General features: G+C 40.9%; 1 protein-coding gene across 7 annotated transcripts; it reads left to right on the top strand.

Moving 5' to 3' along the window:
• The first annotated feature begins 3,433 nt into the window (after positions 1 to 3,433).
• gne (glucosamine (UDP-N-acetyl)-2-epimerase/N-acetylmannosamine kinase) lies at positions 3,434 to 21,661 on the top strand. 7 transcript variants are annotated; one of them, XM_086120983.1, is made up of 15 exons: positions 3,454 to 3,586; positions 10,770 to 10,911; positions 10,993 to 11,061; positions 12,807 to 12,955; positions 13,565 to 13,811; positions 14,522 to 14,729; positions 15,114 to 15,266; positions 15,740 to 15,952; positions 16,085 to 16,172; positions 16,996 to 17,206; positions 17,284 to 17,413; positions 17,523 to 17,744; positions 19,129 to 19,311; positions 19,760 to 19,876; positions 20,051 to 21,661. In XM_086120983.1, the coding sequence occupies exons 3-15, from the start codon at positions 11,011 to 11,013 to the stop codon at positions 20,284 to 20,286; spliced, it is 2,208 nt and encodes a 735-aa protein (XP_085977109.1). In that variant the 5' UTR covers positions 3,454 to 3,586; positions 10,770 to 10,911; positions 10,993 to 11,010; the 3' UTR covers positions 20,287 to 21,661. The 7 variants fall into 7 exon arrangements, with proteins under 7 accessions (XP_085977104.1, XP_085977109.1, XP_085977103.1 ...); XM_086120980.1 differs by lacking the exon at positions 3,454 to 3,586 and adding an exon at positions 4,941 to 6,217; XM_086120981.1 differs by lacking the exon at positions 3,454 to 3,586 and adding an exon at positions 7,996 to 10,684.
• The last annotated feature ends 401 nt before the right edge of the window (positions 21,662 to 22,062 follow it).

Raw genomic sequence — 22,062 nt, 5'->3', positions numbered from 1 at the left:
TGTGCATGCGGAATGAAAACATTGCTCCTCTTCTTAATTAGTCCGACAGAAAACGCCAACACAGCCTCTCCCTGTTTTTCCATTTGACTTTGCAGATATGATGTGTGCCCTTGAGAGAGACCTTGCTTTGCATTGCAGTCATGATGACGGGAACAAGAAGAGGACTCTGGCTGCACCACTGCCTCCTTCTGGACAATATTAAAAAGTGCATCCAGCAAGTGAAATGCTGCAACTCGTACTGAGGCAGAGAAGCAGCAACGTCATTCAGGAAATTCCTTTTCCAAGAAATCTTCAGGTAGTTTGTTTTACTTTGTTCAACAATAATGCCACCATAAAACAATGTTTACAATTACTGGAGTGTTAAAGAAACACAAACTTAAATTCAATTACATTTGAGATGTGTCAAATGAAACTAAAAAACAGAACACGATGTTATGAAAAATCATTTTCAACCAATATTACATTTATCACACTTCAAAGACAAGATATTTAATGTGGCGGCATGGTGGTTGACTGTTAAGCATGTCCACCTCACAGTTCAGGTGCAGGGTTCGATTCCGCTCTGGGCTTCCTGTGTGGAATTTGCATGTTCTCCCCGTGCCTGTGTGGGTGTTCTCTGGGTACTGGGGTTTTCTCCCACATTCCTACAACATGCATGACAGCTTAATGGAATATTCAAAATTGTCCCTAGGTGGGGTGGCCTGTTGGTCACCTGGCACACAGCGCAGAGGTGTAGGGTTCGATGGCGGCTCCAGCTTCCTGTGTGGAGTTTGCATGTTCTCCCTGTGCCGGGTGGGTTTTCTCCAGGTACTCTGGTTTCCTCCCAAATTCCAAAAACATGCATGGAAGGTTAGTGGAACACTCTAAATTGTCCCTAGGGTGTGTGTGTGTGTGTGTGTGTGTGTGTGTGTGTGTGTGTGTGTGTGTGTGTGTGTGTGTGTGTGTGTGTGTGTGTGTGTGTGTACGAGTGCGGATGGTTGTTTGTGTCTGTGTACCCTGCAATTGGCTGACAACCAGTTCAGGGTGTCCCCCGCCATCTGCCCAAAGAGAGCTGGGGTAGGCTTCAGCACACGCGCAACCCTCGTGAGGAGAAGCGGATCAGAAAATGGATGGATGGATACTAATGTTCAAACCAATGTGTGTTGTTGTTTTTCAAACATTCTCTCATTTTGAATTTGATGCCTGCAACACGTTACAAAAAAATGGGGCAAACATAGCCCTGTCCCGTTGTTTTTTTGGAACGCATTGCAGGCATTAAATTCAAAGTGAGTGAATATTTGCTAAAAAATAAAACAAAACAAATCAATCAACTTTATCAGTTTCAACATGAAGTATATTATCTTTGGTGTGTATTGCATCGAAGTCAAAAAGCACTTGCAAATCATTGTCATCTTTCACACTTTCCTGTTTGCATTTGTTTCCGTCAGAAAGTTTTCCATCATCTCCACACCCACTCACAGCCACAGGAAATAAAATGCTCTGTTAAGGGATCCTGAATCTCCAGGAAGTCATCAGTTCTTATGCAACCTGGTCCTGCAATGCAGCACACAAAGTAGCAACAGCAGAGTTGGGTACCTCTGCACTTGTCGTTGGCCACGAACATTAAGCTGTCATATAACAGTCAGTGGAGGAAAGTTAACCAAGAAATGTCTCAGCTGTATCAGATGTGTTTGGGGGGAAAAGAGTTTCTTACTGGTATGGACAACTCTCATGGCAAGTTGATTGATTGAACGCTCTAAAATTGTTGGTGTGATTGTGAGTGTGAACGGTCGTCTGTCTATTATTCCATTGGCTGGTAACCATGAAGTTCAGGGTGTACCCCGCCTACTGCCCGATGTCAACTGGGATATGCTCCAACACGCCCGTGGCCCTTGTGAGGAAAAAGTGGTTCAGATAATAAATGGTGGATGTTAAGAAATACACATTTAAAACATTTTAAAAAGGAAGAATGGCCCCCGGTTGATCGATAATATGTCACCAGGGGGAGCCAAAGGTCCTTTTTTGTAATCGTAAAGAGTTTACATCTAAACTGCCCTGAAAATCATGTTAAAATTTCAAAAATATTTTAACCGCAGAATTTCATGTTCACTTGAAGAACACTGCCATTATTTTAAGGAGAAATGTGTGTTGCTGCTGCTTTTTTTTCTTGTCAAATTAGTGATTTAGCAATTATGTTGTGAAAGAGGACATAAAGGTAGCTGGTGTGAGAGAAGAGGATGCACTAAACAGGGTTAGATGGAGGCAGCTGATTTGCTGTGGCGACCCCTGAAGGGAAAAACCGAAAGGAAAAAAAAGAAGTTATTTAGCATTTAGTCGGGACAATAAATTGGCATTTGGCTTATAATGATGAAAATTCAAACTGCCGTTAATTTTTTTTTTTGCAATGGTAATTTTTTGTTCTGTTTAAATGGCATAAAATAATATATTATTTGTGCCTGGAGACAGTGTCATCTAGATAGTTGACTCGACACAATCCTCTTCTCTCTCTCTCTCTCTCTCTCTCTCTCTCTCTATATATATATATATATGTGTGTGTGTGTGTGTAAGTCCAGTAAATGCTTAATGTGGGCGGCCCGGTAGTCGAGTGGTTAGCACTGTGTCGGCTTCACAGTGCAGAGGTACAATTCCAGCTCCGGCCTTCCTGTGTGGAGTTTGCATGTTTTCCCCGTGCTTGCATGGGTTTTCTCCGGGTCCTCTGGTTTATCTCCCACACTTCAAAATCATGCATGGCAGGCTGATTGGAAACTCCAAATTGTCCCTAGGTTTGAGTGTGTGTGCGAATGGTTGTGTGTTTTTGGGTGCCCCAAATTGTCCCTAGGTTTGAGTGTGTGTTGTGCGAATGGTTGTGTGTTTCTGTGCCCTCCGACTGGCTGGCAACCGGTTCAGGGTGTCCCCCGCCTACTGCCCGAAGACAGCTGGGATAGGCTCCAGCACCCCCCGCGACCCTAGTGAGGATAAAACGGTTCGGAAAATGAATGAATGATGTATGTGTGCCATTTATAAAACAGGCAGATTTCACAAGGAGAAAGGACATTTGAGTTAACTGAGACGAGTAGATCATTATTGTTTCAGAATATCATTAATATTTTGTTTAGTAGTGTGCCATACATTTTTCCAAAGTATGTGCCTTGGCTCAAAAAGGTTGGAATTTTGGCTTATGTAGTCGTTAAAACACCCATTACCCACAGTTGTCAATGCCAGCCTCCACTAAGCAAGCAGCGAGGATCTGTTTCAACTCGACATCACGGTATTTATAAACACTGACACGGTACAATAGCGGACGAAAAAATGTCAGTATAGTGACGATTTATTTTGATGAATGTCACACTTGCTTCCACTTCATGTTGACACGGTGGACAGCAGAGGCCATCTTGAAAGTGAGAAATGGGCGGTGTTAGGAGCACGAGGCGTTTATGTAACGTTTGGAAACTCGGAATTTTCCCCTTCCTCCCACAATTGGACTGTACGACTATTAACTCTGGTTTTGACTCGCGGCTAAGTGTCTCCAGCAAAATACAGAAGAGAAAGCCGATTACGCCGGCGCTTACCTACACCACAGTAAAGTTCTCTCTTCGCATAATTAAAGGTAAAGTCAGACATCATCGGTAGTTTATCATTCGTTGTAACTAGTGTTGGAGAGGTGAACTTCGGCTAAGCGTTAGCGAAATTTAGACATTGAATCTATGCAGTAGGTGTGGTGAATGAGCTCAGCTAACTGCGACACTCGGAGTCCGTTAGGGAGGATGACTCGTAGTTGACGCGCAATAAAAATACGCATCACTTAATTGCGATACGGTGTTATTTCAAGTCACGTGCTAGCATATCTCGAGCGAAGTCATTTCGTCGTCCTCTACATCCGTAGCCCTTCGCATTCATCGTCGTCTTATCAGCCACTCAAGGCTTGCTTGGGGGAGACAGCAACGCATTTTGGGTGCTGCAGCAGCAGACGCGGGTGGTGATAGATAAAACGCGAGTACGATTTCATGGCATAAGAATGAATTGGCATCCTTGGATTTTGCATCCACTCTGGCGCTGGCCACGTCTAACCACTCGTCACTGTGGTGCTAAATTAGGCGATTACACGGGAACAACGTCTTTCTGACCAGTTGTAATAACATTTAGAATGTTTGGTATTTTCACTCAACATATATGCAACGGAATTGCGACTTTTCGAATGGACAGGCGGATGTATTGTATCTGTATCTATCAATCCATTTTCCGTCCTGCTTTATCCTCACAAGGGTAGGGGGCGGGGGGGATGCTGGAGCCAATCACAGCTGTCTTCGGGCAGTAGGCGGGGGAGACCCTGAACCGGTTGCCAGCCAATCGCAGGGCTGTATCTGTATCTGTTGTGACAAATTGGATTACAGATGTCTGCAACATCATCGTCCAGATCAAATGATGTCACTTTCCCCATCCATGTTTCAGGGGTTGTCATTACAGATTATCCAGTCGCCAATATCCGCGAATGCAGGGGTCACCAACGTAGTGCTGCCCGGTAGCCCCCAAGACCATGTGAGCTCTAAAAATGCTACAGGACCAGCAAAATTATGAAAAAAAAGTGCGTCATAGTCTGAATAATATGGTAATTTGGTCCTTTTTTTGCACCATAAAATCTGCCATTACCATTTGGTTTCCATTTTCTTTCATTTTGCAAGAGGCAACCATCAAGGGATGATCTTGCCGATCGCGTCTGCTACAGTGCTGTGTATTTGAGGTTGTTTCTGTGCTCTGTAGCCCCTGACTGTTATGTTGACTTCACAAGCTCCCTTTTGTCCAGTTACAAGCAACTGTGCACTGTCATTCCACTTCCAGGCATTCCACCACAGTGCCACCTTATTGTGCTTGGTGGGTGACTCAAGATGCAGAGTTTTGTTGTGAGTTATTTTTAGACTTTATCGTGATTTTTTATGAGCAAACAATGCATGTACTGTGAGTACATAATGTATGATGTGAGTAAATGTACTGCCATACGGGAGATGGCCACCGAGAGCCTCTTTCACGCTGGAAGTCCTAAGCGTCCTTTTTCTTGGCTCAGTGTCCTGTGAATCTTTTGTAGGATAGATGGTTGCATTTGACTCTGTACTTTGCTGGATTCTGGCAAAGTATCAAAGGTGAAATGCTGCCACGTCCACAGTGTGAAATTGAATCCTGCAAATCAATGTCCTCAACCCTTTGTGTGAAAAGAAACCGCCACAGATGTGTCCACACTCCTTAGATTACTTCAAACCCGCATCAAATGTGTGAGCGGACATTTTGCTCAGCTAAATTCACTTTCGGGAAATTACCGGTACGTCAAAAAGGAACAGGTGTCGACATTCTCGCTCGACTGTTAAGCTTCGGATGAGCTGTGGATTAGATATGAAGATGTACAATGTGGTGTTAACCCACAGACTTGGCCTTAGTGGAGGTTTGCGTGGAACTCAGTTAATGATTGTAACTTGGATTTATTTGTGAGTTTATATAGATCTTTGCATATGAGGTTTATAAAACAAAATTTGGGGCGTCTACAATTCTAAGGCTGACAGTGTACACTGATGGTGGAGCAATAGTATGTTCGACCGATGTCAATGCAGGCATTGTTGGTTCGGTTGCCATTTAGAGATGCTGTGAGTGTGAATCACTTTCTGTGCCTTGCAATTTTATGGTGACCAGTGGATTTAGTCCTGAGGAAAGGCTTCAAGTGAGAAAAAAAATACAAAACATGACTTGAGTCTTTTTTTTTAATGATACTACAATAGCGTCTAGTGTGGTTGCTTAAATATTGTTTTATTCATAATGCTATTTACAATTGAGAAAATCAGTTTCCAGATGATACAATGAGCTGTTGTATAATTGCAAAATGGTGTGCATTTACATGACTACGGTGGTGTGCCTCAGTTGCTGTTTACATTGCTTATCATTAATATAGCGTTTTTTAAAATAAAATACAATATTGTAGTTTTTCTCTCATTCTTTTTTTCCACCCTCTCAACCAATCACATACTCTTCAAATAAGCCCAACCCAATTTCTCCCCTCCCCGACTACTTGCCCATGTCACCCTCTCTCTCTGCCTCTCCATTCTCCTCCCTACACATTTCCGCTTACCAATTTAACACGTTTAAATAGCAATAGAAATAGACAAGGGTTGAACTACGGCACAGAAGGGGGACTGGTGGAACATCCTGTTGTGAAGGGATGGAAAAGCATCGTGGTTTTCTGTGCAAGAATCCTCATGTGAGTCATGTGACTATTTTTCTGCTTTCTCACAAATGTGTTTTTTTGGTTGTCTTTCTTTATCCTTCTTTACATTTCTCAGTATCTCTCATGCTCATTTTTCATTTATGCCTGTACGTCATCTTCCATCTCCGCTGCTTTGTCATCCCTGTATTTCGATTTGCATGCGTACCTTCCCCCGCACAGTAATGCCAGGTGCTGGCTGCTGATCTCGTCTTGTGATGCTTGAGAAGAAGTTACATTTTAATGAATGGGGCACTGGCTCCATCACATGCTTGTCTACATACCAATAGTGTTTTTTTTGTGTGTGTTTGTGTATTGCCGGATGGTTGGGAAGGAAACATAAAGCATGTGTTCTGTGTTTTTGACATGGGATGAACAGTGTGGCAAGTCAGGCATGGCATTGGGAATAGTTTGTATACTGTAAACCAGGGGGTGTCAAACTGATTTTTGTGCCAGGCCACATTGGAGTTACGTCTTCCTTTGGAGGGCCGTTAATAACTGTCATAACGGCCCGTTATGACAGTGAAACCAGATAAATGTTTAATTGTCTCATTGCACTATTACTTGTACACAATAAAATAATGGATTACTCGTTTTGAAATCAGTCAACTATCATAGTTTGCTCAATTATTGTTCAAGTGACTAGAAACAGGGTCACAAAATTATCGCAAAATGTCAACATTATTTATTACATGTGCCAATTTGACATTTCAAAACAGATTTTAGCAAGGATCATGCAAGTTGACACACACAATTTGCATTCACGGGCCACCTAAAATGACATGGCGGGGCGGATCTGGCCCCCGGACCTTGAGTTTGACACCTGTGCTGTAAACAAAACAACAACAAAAAAACATTAAGTCAATTGCTTAAAAAAATAATCTGCAAAATGGTGGGAAAGCAAACGATGACATTACGTGTTATTGAGACACAAATATCCAGAAAGAGAGAAAAACTAAAAACTCAAAATGCGAACAGTGCGCCAGTGCGAACTGCATGTGGCGACCCTCTTGATGCTTCGGCCTTATTTTCTGTTTTTAGTGATTGGTGCTGTATTGATGGACTCCACTAGTGTATGATCACCAATCCTTATTGGACGTGCAATACGTTGGCGGTTTGGTTGCGTTCTAGCATGGTTGGGAAAAGACGTTGCCCTCGTTCCTGGCTGACATCCTGGTGGATCTTTTACATCTCCATGCGATCTCTGCACGGCGGACGCGGCACCGTGGCAAACCCTGTGGCCAGCTAGCGAAGCTAAAAAGGGAGCTAAAACACTTTTCTCCCCCTGCTCGCTCTGAAATGCACAGATGTTGTGGCGCTTTCAGGACCCTTTCGACTCCTGCTTGCTCCCGATCATCGGCTGTGCTGCCCTCCGCGCATCCTCCGATGCGGAATGGGATCGAAAGAGTTACGCACCCCTGCTGCTCCCACAAGAATAGCGTTATTAAACACCAGGTCATTGACGAACAAAACGTTTATTCTTCGGGAGCTATTTCTTTCCAATGACGTGGATTTCCTCTACCTGAGTCCAAAAGGGGACACTTATCAAGTCTTATTCGGGAAAATCATCATAATCCACGTATTCCATTCAAAACTATCGATTTGCATGTCAACCCCATCAGTCTATTTGCGCAGACTCCTCTCCTACAATGTGCAAAGGAATTTTGCAGTTTTTCATTGACAAGATTCCTACAGCTATGGCTCTCGTTTCGAATGCCACTTTTGACCCCTCTGTCCACGTTCCTTGTCCCACAGTGTTGGATTCCTTTGAGGCACTTTCCTTGACCTTTTTGGAGGATGTGGGTTGCCAAATTAAGCCATCCGGCTCTCATTATGACTCTGTTCCTCCTCACTTCTTTAACCCTCTCATGCCCCCTCTAACATGGTAAGCTGTCCACTTTAGTAACCGCTGTCCCTGTAAGGATTAAGGTGGTTCTCTTAGAGTATTGGTAAATCGGTTTTTGGCAGTAGTCTGTCTTCTGGTGTATCCCACAATGTTTTAAACATGCTGTCATACACCCCTTGCTGAAGAAACGTGGCCTTGATCAAGTTATGCTGTTAATTTTAGACCCATTACAGGCTGCGTTTTATTTCTAAAATTCTGGGAAAAGTGGTGCACACGCAGTTAAAATCTTTCTTTGATAAACGTAATGTCATTGAGGTTGTCCAGTCAAGTTTCAAGGTGACGCAAAGCACAGTCAGCCCTATTACGATATTTAAATGATATTGTCCAGGCAAATGACACTGGAGACTATGTGTGTATTGTTTTGTCTGATCTAACTGAAGCGTTTAATACGGTGCACCACAAGTGCTGAGTCCCGCTCTGACCCTCTCTCATATGCTGTTCCACAGGGTCGTATTTTGGGGCCCCTGCTGTCCTTAGGTTCCAGCCTAAGAAAACATGGCATTTCTTTCCACTGCTAGGTGGATGACAGTGAGATCGATGTCCCGTTGAGCAAAATTATGCGTTTTTTGTTACAGCTGCAGCTGTTGTGAAAGTGCTATATTCGTAGAGATGTATTCTATTTTATGTTATATGTAAAGTGCTTTGTTACAGCTGCAGTTGTTGTGAAATGTGCTATATAAATTAAGTTGTATTTTACTATAATCGGTATGTCAGTCCATTCTGTCTCCAGTCAAAATAGATGCTCAAGGCAAAGCTGGTACTTTTATTTGAGAGTATTTTCGGTGGGCATGTTGCCTTGACTGGTGACTGTCAGTGGCCATGACATGATAAAAACAAACTTGCTCTGTTGATTCAAATGTAGCCAAGGACACTGGCTTGTTTGCTGAAGTAAAAGTTCATTTGATTTGAAGCAAGTACCAAATGTGCTGACCGTCTTTTCTGACTGTCCGTGTTCAGTCAAAACTGACTGTCTTCAGTTGTAATTGAGTCACTCGTTAAGAATATTTTACTGTAAACTCAAACTGAGTCCCTTTACACCAGGAGTGCCCAGGTCCGGTCCTTGAGAGCCCCTATCCAGCCTGTTTTAGATGTCTCTCTCCTCCAACATACCTGATTCAAACAATCAGCTCATCAGCAAGCTTTGCAGAAGCCTGATCACAATCTTGTTTGTTTTAATCAGGTGTGGAGGAGAAGGGAGACATATAAAACAGAACGGATAGGGGTTCTCGAGGACCACACTTAGGCACCTCTGCTACATACTGTCATTATTGTGTTGCACCTTGATTTGCATTTATGCTTTTGTTATAGCGTAGGAAGGTCGAGTGTGTCCTTTGACAAATGAAACATGAATGTCTATTTGCATTTGAACTTCTTGACTAGCTTCTAGCATTTTACTCTTGCGGCATCAGTTATAATGCACGCACACAAAAATGCGATCGACATTTGAGCACCCCTGTTCCACAGGGAGGATGATGTCCTCATCAACTATTTAGATGAGATGAGTCTTTATTGCTCTAAGACTAAAGTATGTAGAACTACATCTAGATTCCGAATGATTGTTCATACTGGCATATAATTAATTCAAAAATCGAATTGTAATTAAGCAATCACACTGTAACATGAATTAATGTGTCTTTTATATTGATCAGATAAGATGAAAAGATAAGAAAAGAAAACTTGTCGTCACTTAATCATTGACCTCACAATGGGATGCCCTCCTGTGGCCAAACACGCATGTTCCAAACCAACGACCGCCAATGTCCGGGTATTGCTCAGAAGCTCGCAGCGGGAAGATGGAAAGTAAACTCAGGCGTTACTGTTTTGTTCTGGCCAGTCTTATCGGGTGTCCTAGATCCGGTCCAACCTGTTCTGTTGTATAGTAGTGGCCAAGGTTTGTTTTTGCAGAGTTGCTCACCATCCTGGACAATGGTTGAGTCATAGTCAGAGAGCTTTTAAGCATTATTAATTGCTCTATTCACCCTGCTGCCTTCAAACAGCAGCGGTCATTCCCCTACTGAAGAAGAGCAAATTAGATCTTAACAACCACTGACCAAGATCAATTCTAGCATTTTATTGTGAAAATTATATATTTTTGTTAGTGCACCTTGCTTCCCATTAGTCTCTCTTTCACAAAAAAAAGTATTTTAAAATATCAAATAAAAAAAGCAGCTTACTTTTAACCTACGGTAGCGCATGACCTGCGTCACCGGTAGTAGCCTGCAATTGCAGCTCGCGATCAGAGCTGTTGCGATATATCTTTTTTAAATTATCATTATTCTCATTCCAAGTTTGTTTGATCTACTATTCTCCAATGGCGTTGACAAAGAATGGGAATCTGGAGTATCAGGAGAAACATTTTAAAGCGGTTCACAGAAGCCACAATAGTGATGCTCAATAGTGATGTTCAATTGCACTTAATTGAACGGTGTCTGTTTGTTTTTCTTCTTTCTTCTTTCTACCCACATTCTTGCTGCTGGAGGCTGTAAACTTCCCCAGTGTGGGACAAATAAAGGATATCTTATCTTATCTTATGTTCTTGCACTTAAGACGCTGCAAAAGTACGTCCCATGCCTGTGCGTCAGGTTTCTAATAAGGCAGGCAATGATTTCCTTTTCGCAAACTCTTGTATCTACTTTTTTTCAGTTTCACTCATGTTTGGGGCTGTTATGGCTGTTGCTCCTTATGGCACACACGCGTGCTTGTGTGCGTTCACATGGGTGAGTGCGCGGTAACGGTCGATCGTGGGAGATTGGTTGATTGACAAGTAGATCTTCGGTCAAAAAAGGTTGGGCACCCCAGAAGGATCAGAGAATTGTTTTTGGAATGTGTATTGTGTGTGAAGTGACACCTTTGCGATTTCTTCTAGGAACTTTACTACAAGAGGATGCAAAGCAAAGAAAAGATGAAAAGGGAAAAGATGGATAATCTGAATCAGGTGAATCAGATTATTTAAACAGCAAACTGCTTATTTTACACAATGCTCATTTTTAATCAGTGTGGTACCTCATCGTCAACAAGCAGGCCTGAGGATTTCACGGTAACAATCGGGAGCGTTTCCTCGTTTCCCATAAAAAATCACCGCGCACTAGTGGGGGGGGGGGGGCAGGAAACTTTATGTGCACGTGCGGTGGTGGAGAGGCGTATCACTAAGATCACGTGTGATGTACGCAAACACGGAGGAGAGATTCAACGGAAGGCACGATTCCGAGGCAAGTATTGAAGTTGGTCATTAGATCTAAAGGCTAATCGCTTTAAAAATATTGATGAAACAGTCTTAGTTATCCTATAATTTACTAGTTGTAGTCATGGTAATTTTATGAATAAAACATTCGTCACAAGGTATAGTAATAACTGTCGGTAAGGCCTAACATTGACATATGGTAGATTCTTTAGTCAAATTGATAGCAGATGACACAGTGCGTGGTCTTGGGGTTGCAAAGAGGACGTCAAGCCATGTCAATACGATATGCAGTACAATACAATACATCCTGATTTATATAGCGCTTTCACAACAGCTGCAGCTGTAACAAAGCGCTGAACAAAACAGTTAACATAAAGTAAATTAATAAACACAACGTACACACACACAACACGGACAGTTGTGCAATCCTGACCACATCTCCCTCATATGCTTTGTTGTTTAAAGCAGTTTGAAATGAAAGAGGAGAGAAAAGTGTCCTTTCACCAGTGGATCAGCGACGGCATGCTCAAAATGTGCACATATCGGCTACAAGCTAAATTTGAAAGTCAACAAGAATCTTTGGCATCCATTGACGAAAAAAAGAGATTGATTCACTTCTCCTGTCCCATGTAAATCCATTTCAGTTCCAAGCGGCGACTCTCAGTTCCAAATATGCATCGGCGCTCTGCGCCGACGCTCCTCTCTCTCTGGGCAAATGTAGAACCAAACAATACACGGTCTTTTTTCATGATTCATCACATGATTTTAATAATTCAATTCCTATTACATGATTTTGTATTAATAAAAAGGGTGAGTAGCCACTAATATGTTTATTTACATACATAGCACACACACACACGTATAATCATATATATGATATATAGCCAGGACTGAAGTATTGTGTTCACATATGTGTTTCTGATAGCCATAGTAATTCACAGTAATTGATATATTGATGATTACTAGTAAATTAATCTTTGCAGCGTGAGACTGGAAAAACATACGCTGACATTGTGGTATGCCGTATTCGTGATGCCATGTGAATACATTCAAAGTGTTAACATATTTTGATCCATTTATTTTATTGAATAAACCTGGAGTACACAGCTGCTGATGTAATTATGTTCATTGTTAGTGCATAGTTTTCAAACATTTACCCTTTAAATTTTATACTTTTGAATGTCAGAATTCTTGATAATGAATATCAGTCAAAATAGAAAAATTTGTTCACATGGTGAATGTTTACGGAACCCAAAATTAAAGTTACCGTGGTTTCCCATGAGGTGATCCAATGGAACCGAAAAACGTTTTCTGTGAATTTCTGAAATCCTCTGGCCTGACAAGCATTGTTAAAACTAAGTTAGGAGAACAGTCTTGCCAGTTTGCCACTTTGACTCTGTTTTATTACACTGTGTTCCACAAGATGCTACTACTCCCCAAATCACATTAGTACGTCAACTAATATGATGTGCGCGGCTGTCCCATTTGCATTGCTGTAGTGTAAGAAGAGGCTGAGGGTGTGTGTGGCGACATGCAACAGGGCTGACTACTCGAAACTGGCCCCGATCATGTTTGGGATCAAATCTCACCCTGATGACTTTGAGCTGGATGTAGTCGTGCTCGGTTCGCATCTCATCGATGATTACGGGTAAGATACACACACAACCTACCATATACACCTAAAATGAAGCTATGCGGTATATTTTCTTGTGCATTAACTACACAACAGACTGTAAAAGATATGTCACCGCTCACACCACCCCTTAAGAAGTACAGTGGACCACTTCGAGTTGAGGGAGTAGGAACCGAGCCTAACTGCAAAAATCACATTTATGCCAAAAATTGATGCTACTCGTAAAGCGATGATAATTTCCTGTGTTAATACGAGTGCCTCCTGTGCTGTTCCTACGTATGACCCAGGAAGTAGTTTGTATTTGACGCTGAATGGCTGTTGCCAATGTGACGCCGCAGAAGTAAAGATGATGATCTGACGGTCTTAAAATAGTGGTGATGAACTATAATTTAGCATTGATGGAAGCGTGGTTCAAATAAATTGGCACGAAATGGGCAAAAAAAGGTTTTCGCTCTTTTCCCGCATTACAGGAAATCACGAATGGGCAAGCTTTTATTTAAATCGTGGAGGAAAGGTTCCAAACTAATCCACGGCTAGGTGGATTCGTCATTGCCTAACCGCAAATATGCAAGGGTCCACTGACCACCACAGCCATTTAAACATTGCTTTCTGCCTGTGTCATAGGAACACTTTTCGTATGATTGAGCAGGATGACTTTGACATCAGCTCCAAACTGCACACAATTGTTCGAGGGGAGGATGAGGCAGCCATGGTGGAGAGTGTTGGGCTTGCTCTGGTCAAACTTCCAGATGTCCTACAAAGATTGAGCCCGGATCTTGTCATTATCCATGGAGATCGTTTTGATGCACTGGCTCTAGCAACTTCTGCTGCACTGATGAACATTAGGATACTTCACTTAGAGGGAGGAGAGGTGAGAAGGAAGTGAATGAATAACTAAGGGGACTTTTAATAAGCTAATGGTTGTCCAACTTCTTACCAAAAGAATTCCTTGCTTTCCAAGTACAGTACCACCATCATGAGTTACATTGCAATGCAGTAGCGTAGTAGGCCTAAGTGTTAATAAAAAAATAGGCAGAGGTTTTATTCATAATTAATATTCTTGTCTGGAAGCAAAACATTGTAACTCTTTATTAAAGAATGGTTCTCAAACTTTTAAGAACATGAAAACAGCTGTCTGTAATTAATGAATCAATCCAACTGTATTCACATAAAAATGAATAAAAAGATTCAAATTAAGCTGTATGTGCAGTTAGAAATAAGTCACCCTTCTGCCAGCGCAGTCTCATCGACCACTGCGATTTGTTGTGATGCCCTGGCAATATTTCTGGCACTGTTTCTAGCAACTTCCACATCACGGATGAATTAAAATACCTGACCCTGAGGGAGTTTCTTTTCATTTCACTGTTCAAAACTTAAGCATGTGAAATAATACAAAACCCTTAAAACCTGCTATCTTAGGACATCAGTCATGAATAAAACTCACTTTTTGGGGTGAAGAACTGAATTAAAATGAATATCATTTATTTTCACTTTTCTATAGAGTTACAATTGAGGTTTGAACATTTTGTTCTGGTGTACATTGAACATGATGTGAAGTCTCATCTTGGCTCACTTCCCCAGGTGAGTGGCACAATTGACGACTCAATCCGCCACGCCATCAGTAAACTGGCCCATTATCATGCCTGCTGCACACGGAGGGCAGAGCAACACCTCATTTCCATGTGTGAGGACCACTCTCGAATCCTACTGGCTGGCTGTCCCTCCTATGACAAGCTGCTGTCACCTCATAACTCGGAAGTCTATTTGGATATCATCAAGAGCTGGTTGGGTATGTCAGACACACTAGATATAACTGTCAGGGTTCCGACACAAGTTTGGAAAATTATGGAATTAGATTTCTTAAATTTCAAGGAATAGAAAAGTATGGAAAACATTTTATGGAAATATATTCAAGTTTATAAGACTCCTACAAGAGCCTTGATTTCTTAAAAAAAAAAAAAAGAATTAAAAAAGTGAATATCCATCCATCCTTTATCCAAACTGCTTATCCTCACGAGAGATTGTTTTTCATAAAAGTCTGGAAAAATAATTGAATTTTGAAATCGCACGTGTGTAGGAACCCTGAACTGTTGTAAGTCAACAGTAGAAAGTCACACACAAACCAAGTTAGGTCATTCCTGTTTTTTTTTGTGTTTTTTAATACATTCTGCAGGAGACAACGTGAAGGATCATGACTACATTGTGGCTTTGCAGCACCCTGTCACCACTGATATTCAGCACTCTATCAAGATCTATGGACTCATGTTGGACGCACTTGTCTCCTTCAATAAAAAGACCCTCATCCTCTTTCCCAACATCGATGCCGGTTTGTATTGTAAGGTTATTGTGCATTATATTTTCTTGAGTATTTTTTTTAACCTTTTAACAGTTTCATAAAACAAACATGTTTTATTATGTTTCATAAAACAAACGTGCCAAATCCCTTGTCAGGGGTTGAGAATCACTGATGTTTTCCTACGCAAAACACTTTGAAACATAGCTTGGTTTGTACACTGGGGGCACAGGCATGCTGGAACAGTAAAGAACCGTAATTCCCGAAACACATTCCACATTATAGGAAGTATTGAATTGTCCAGTCTGTCCGATATGCTGATATGGGTAGGACCAAGGGGGTCTAGCTCAATCTTTTGATCATATATTTGATACATTTTGTGATGCTGATGGCGGCGCGGGCACCCGCAGCGACGCCTCTTGTTTTATGTTGTCTTGAGAGGGAAGAAATTCATACAGCACATTTGACAATAAAGTTGTACTTGACTTGACTCACCCTGTATACAGGAAGTAAGGAAATGGTGCGTGTCATGAGAAAAAAGAGCATTGAGACACATCCCAACTTCCGGGCAGTGAAGCACATTCCCTTTGAGCAGTTCATCCAACTGGTGTGCCACGCCGGCTGCATGATCGGAAACAGCAGCTGTGGTGTGCGAGAGGCCGGGGCCTTTGGCACACCAGTAGTCAACCTGGGAACAAGACAAACAGGCAGAGAGACAGGTGAGAACGCCTCGATGTGAATGTGGGTTTCTAGCGGCCCCTGCTGTCCATATTTTGCTGACCATTTTTCTATTGGACGATCAAATGTTAATAGGTTGTTCGACTTCAAAATTTGAATTCCCACTTTGCTAGGTGAAAATGTTCTACATGTGAGGGATGCTGACTCGCATAATAAGATCTACCATGCTCTGCAGCTGCAGTTTGGAAAGCGATACCCCTGGTAAGACTACGTTTTTATTGAAAACAGCAGTCCCCAGTATGTGTTCGAGAATATGTATCATGCTTAGAACCCTAGACCACTTTACAATCACATCTGGTATTAGTGCTGAGAGTTTAACTATATATCTTCCTCCACAGTAGTACTGCAGCAATGATAAATGGTTACTTTTATTAAATATTCTAATTGAACTTTGGTGACAGTGACAATCAGAAAGTCATCAAAAATCCTTTCAGCACAGGCAAACATGTTTATTATGATTTTTAAAAAATCCAAATCTGGATTACAATTATAGCAGCAATGTACTTCATTTCAGTATTTCCGTTTTAGTATATTGTTAAGCTTCACCCAATTGTTCCGCCGGGGCGCCTGCCAGTGAAACGCAGTTTGCGGCAAAAAGTAAACCATGGGGGGAAAAACAATAATTGTTCATTCATTGTATGGTCATATTTTTATTGTTTAATAAAACCCTTGCTTCTTTCTCTGGGTTCAACCTGTGGGAAAAAATACGCTAACATTGCTATAAAGTTATAAAATCCCTCCTCAAATGAAGTCATTGATTTGCAAAACTGCTCCATAAAGAAAAAATTTTTTTTCGAGCCTTGATGTTTACGTACACAGCTTGGTGTTATTATTATTTTTTTTCGTGGCTAATGTTAAGAATATGCTAATTCAGCGTCAAAACTGCATAATAGGGCAAGGAAACTTTAAGTTGATTTGAAACAAATGCCACACCCAGTATAAGGAAGACCAACCTCCATCAAGCGCTTCATTTCAAAGGCTTTGCCTTCACTCGGTTTTCTTCTCAATGTTCCAACCTTTCCAGCTCTAAGATCTATGGTGATGGAAACGCCGTCCCTCGCATTGTCAAGTTCTTACAATCCATTGACCTGAATAAGCCCCTTCAGAAGACTTTCTGCTTCCCTTTGGTGAAAGACTCCATATCCCAAGACATTGATCACATCCTGGAGAAACAAAGTGCTTTGGCTGTGGACCTTGGCGGGACCAACCTCAGAGTAGCAATCGTCTGCTCCCAGGTGGGTTGCTCAGCCTCATCTTGAATAGACCCTTATTACTTTTCATTGATTCTCTTTCTGCCCTTTGTCCAATCAAGGGAATTGTAGTGAAAAAATATACTCAACCGAATCCAAAGACCTTTGAGCCCAGGATGCAGCTCATATTGAAAATGTGTGAAAATGCCATGCAAGATGCAGTGTCTCTCAACTGTAGGATACTTGGTGTTGGTATGAAACAATAGTATACAGCACTATATGGAGAGAAAAAAAAGAGCAAATGAGTTTATGCTGTGGGTAAATAAAAACGACCTAATTCTGTCAAATGTTTCCATGATAGGAGTATCCACTGGCGGACGCGTAAATCCACAAGAGGGTGTGGTACTGGACTCAACAAAGCTAATCCGGGAGTGGACGTCTGTGGATTTGAGGACACCCATCTCAGATGCCTTTCACCTGCCCGTCTGGGTGGACAATGACGGTAACTGTGCAGCCTTAGCCGAGAGGAAGTTTGGTCATGGAAAAGGAGTGGAGAACTTTGTCACTGTGATCACAGGAACGGGTGAGTTGCCCAAGTGTTTACTTACCGGTACTCATTTGTAAAGACTCAGAAGAGCTGCTTTAAAGCAGGTAAAATAGAAGAAGTTGAATAACTTCAGATTTTTTTGTCGTTAGTGATCACGAAGATAACAATGATGTAAAATAATGGATGACTTCATGAATCATTTTTGTCCGATGTTGACTCGCTGTGTGAGCCTTCAAACACACACTTGGTCACTCACTCCCTGCCGTCCTCCATTGCAGAGGCCCTAACCCCCAAATAGTTCTTCCAATCACATTCGGACAGTTAGTTATCCAATTACATTCAGATGACTTTTGGGAATCGTAATCAGTCGGAATTTGTAAAACTCAATCACCAGTTCATGTCACAACAGTGCAGGGTTGCTTGGCGTTACAGTATTTATTAATTGTATATAAAGTGGACCACCGCTATTCGCAGGTGATATGGACCAGGACAGCACGCGATTGGCGGCAGTCCGCATATCACTGACACCCATTGAAATGCATTGGAAATGTTTTTTTGTTTTGTTTTGTTTTGTTTTTTAACCCATGAAGTCTTCAAAAATGCTGATGAATTCCTCATACTGTACACATTTTCTACAAAAAAAAAAACGGGGTTGCTTGCCACCAAAACACAAACAAAAAATAGATCTATGTGTCTCTCTACTTCGCGACATACTGTACCTACTTTTTCATTTCAGAGCAGTTTTGCTAATTAATGATTTCATTTGAGGAGCAACTTTCAAATTTGGAGGAGCATTTTTTGCAAGTTATTCTCAGGGACCTGAAGCAAGGGTTTCAAAAACTACGGGGGAGTTGAATGTAGGGTTGCAGCTATTGAATGTTTTCCAAGCATCGGAATGAAAAGTAATGAAATCGAATTATCAAATGTTAAGATAAACTATATTTTTGCCTGATTAAAGTGCAGTTATGAATGTAACAGAAAAAATAACATATTACACGTCATAACAGATGACCAATTGTTTTACTTTTTTATAGCAATGCACAATGTATATTTTTTAATGCCGATACTGACAAATTCCTGTTTCTCACCACCAATACGATAACAGATAACTTAATATTCATTTTAAAAAATGAGTTTGCTATAGTTAACTGCATGAAACAAACACTCAGATTTATCCAAACCAAATATGACACTAAAATAACAAAAATCCAAAACCGATCTGTTTCTTGAATTGCACCTTTATGTTTTTCAATGAAATACTTCTTATTATACTTTATTATACACACACACACACACACACACACACACACACACACACACACACACACACACGTGTAGTTGTGTTACTTAATTGTTGAAACTGCATTGACACAGTAAATGTAGTTTAATCCTACTCATTTGCAATTTTGTACTGTGCAAGGCATTGGAGGAGGGATTATCCAGCACAACGAGCTGATCCATGGCAGCACTTTTTGCGGTGCCGAACTGGGTCACATCATGGTGTCATTAGATGGCCCTGAGTGTTCGTGTGGAAGCCAAGGATGCATCGAGGCTTATGCTTCTGGACTGGCCCTGCAGAGCGAGGCTAAGAAAATGAATGATGGTGGGTGAAAGTTTGAATCTATCTCATTGTTGAATGTGGTGAGGCTTCCGAAATGTTCAGCATTTGCCCATAAGCAATATCGCGAGAAAAGTGAAAGTGCAGACCTTCAACAAGACTTGCGTTCTTCATCATTTGCAAAGTCAGTGAGTGAACAGCTGCAACCTGGAATCTTAATAACTAAATGTTTCTTCCATGTCTCCCTTCCTTGTGACTCCAAGGTAACAAAATGGAATAAGATCTTACATCAACATAAATAACATGTTGACAGAAATTTGAAAGCGTCAAAATTTTAAAAAGTTAAAGTACATTTTTTCCCTTGTTGTATTTTAATTGCTTCCAAATGGAGGTCATATTTGGGTGAAATTTGGCATGACATTACACCTGTACATACAAATAAGAACCTAATTCAGCAAGATTAAAATCTGCGAACTACTGTTATGTTTTTCAGATGAACTGCTTAAAGGGGAAGGGTTGACTACAAAGCTCTCTGAGCCCATCACTGCTGCTCACCTCATCAACGCAGCAAGACTGGGGAACGCCAAAGCTGTCGCTGTTCTCAACAAGGGTCAGTACCTAAATGAGCACATAATACACATGACAAAAAACTGCAATGGTTTCCTGATTTACAAAGTAATCTCATTATAGCCATCAGTTGTTGTGCGATAGGAGTGTGTGTTGTAAGCAAAGTTAATATCCATTCCTCAAAATGTGTTGTTGTTTTTTTTCTCTTTCTCTGTAGCCTCCACAGCACTGGGTGTGGGCATTATCAACATCCTTCATACACTCAACCCCTCACTTGTGATCCTATCTGGTGTCTTAGCCTCGATCTATGAAGAACCAGTGAAGCACCTCATTGCTAGTAGAGCTCTCTTACCGGCTCAGAGCACGAAGGTGGTCACGACAGACTTGGAAGAACCCGCTTTACTAGGAGCTGCGAGCATGGTGTTAGACTATGCTACAAGAAGGACTTATTAAAAGGATTTGCAGTCCTTGTCTCTTGATTTACTAACATTCTAAAGTTGTTCCCAGGATATGTTAATATTTCCACATTTAGTTTATTTAATTGAAAAATGTATTTACTTTTTGCTGTTTGGCGATATGTGTTTATCAAAGTGGAAAAAAAAATTCCACTTGCTGACAATTTTCATCCATTCCAAACTAATGGTTAGCCGGATTCCTGCGTGGATCATCCATTGTGTATTCTTCAATCAGATCAAATCTTATTAGATTTCCCTGGTTTAAAAAAAAAGAAAAAAAGTTTACTACTTATTTTTCAATATTTTTGGGGGAGGGTGGGGGGAAACGATTTTGCAAACACGCCGGTATTTTTTTTAATTGTGTGTCTTTCATTTCACTTATTTGTTAACCCATCAGTTTTTGTTCCAATTTTAATGAAATAAAAATAACAATGTGTGTTCTAATTTTTTTCTTGACTTCCAAAAATATTGAAAAATGACTTTGGCAATAATGCTATATTAATGCTAGTTATAGCATGAAAACATACACCAAGTGTGAATTGGCTAGGTATGTCAAAGAATTAGTGCGTTTAAAAAAACTTGTTTTTCTCATGACCAAATTTTTCGCTGTTTCTCCATTGCTTCTTCTTTCACCTTTCTACAAATGTTCATCTTTGACTGAGATGATAACGATATGAAATCATATACCGTTGTTTCATTCCATGTATTCGTAGCAATCATTCTTTGAAGACTTGGAAATACTGATATCCTAGTTAGTGGTCTCAAAGGCTTCAGTGATCCATCCATCCATTCTGTAATCCGCTTAACCTCACAAGGTGCGTGGGCGTGCTTGGAGCCTATCCCAGCTGTCTTCGAGCAGTAGGCAGGGACACCCTGAACTAATTGTCAGCCAATCACAGGGATTCAGTGGTAATTAGCCTAAAATGTTAATTAATTCATAAATCATTGGTTCAACACTGTTGTGACTGAAACTTAATACTTTTGCTGCTATGATGGAAATGACTGCATTGTATGATTCTTTATAATGGGCTTCCAATGTACTTTCATTTTTGTGTGAGTTTGCGTGTTTTTGTCTTGGCTCATTATGGCCCAAGTAAATACACAATGAATGTTACATTTCAAGCACTTACCTTCTACCTTCAATGTAGCAATTTAACAATGCTGCCGCAATCACACAATTATCAGTGTGATGGTACACCAGTATGGAGCTCATGTCATGAACCACACTGTTTTATTCAAGGACTCGGACACCAGCGGGATGAAAGCAGAAGTGGGCGTTGGAATCAACATTTTTGACCATTGTACTGCCTCTGCCATGTCCTATTTTACACAATCACATACACTGTATACTTAAATAAAGAGAATCTTTTTTAGGTGTGTCGTAATTGACTTATGCTGTACTGTTTTTCTCCTTGATAATCTGGAAACACATTTTGTAACATGATCATCTCATTTGCAGACAGGTTGAAAAAGAAACTTGGTACTTGAGTCATGCGGTGCCTTCCACCTGAACAATATGACACTGTCGGGGTAGTTAAATATTTAACCACTGTGACTTTATTCTTGGGCTCGAGCTCAATTGTTTATGGCTTTTCACATCGAGTATTAAGAATGGGCTAAATCTGCAAAATTGAATGTGAGTTCCAGTTTGACATGCCAATCTGCGGGGGCATTTGTATGCAGTAGGCTTAATTAAATTGTAATTAAAGTAGGAAGTAATGCATGAATTATTAATTTTATAATGAATAAAACGTTTTATAAAACATTTTCTATC

This window comes from Hippocampus guttulatus, chromosome 9, assembly GCF_054856545.1.
Source record: "Hippocampus guttulatus isolate MCC_2025c chromosome 9, RoL_Hgut_1.0, whole genome shotgun sequence".
NCBI classification, from domain to species: domain Eukaryota; kingdom Metazoa; phylum Chordata; class Actinopteri; order Syngnathiformes; family Syngnathidae; genus Hippocampus; species Hippocampus guttulatus.
The sequence above is the reverse complement of the archived record's forward strand: the minus strand, read 5'-3'. Positions and strand labels throughout refer to the sequence as shown.

Bases quoted from the DNA above. Each gene is read 5' to 3' on its own strand.
- gne (XM_086120976.1), top strand. From the start codon at position 6,179: ATGGAAAAGCATCGTGGTTTTCTGTGCAAGAATCCTCAT. The intron at 6,218-10,992 runs GTGAGTCATGTG...GATTTCTTCTAG, and splicing joins TTCTGTGCAAGAATCCTCAT to GAACTTTACTACAAGAGGAT. The intron at 19,877-20,050 runs GTCAGTACCTAA...CTTTCTCTGTAG, and splicing joins TGTCGCTGTTCTCAACAAGG to CCTCCACAGCACTGGGTGTG.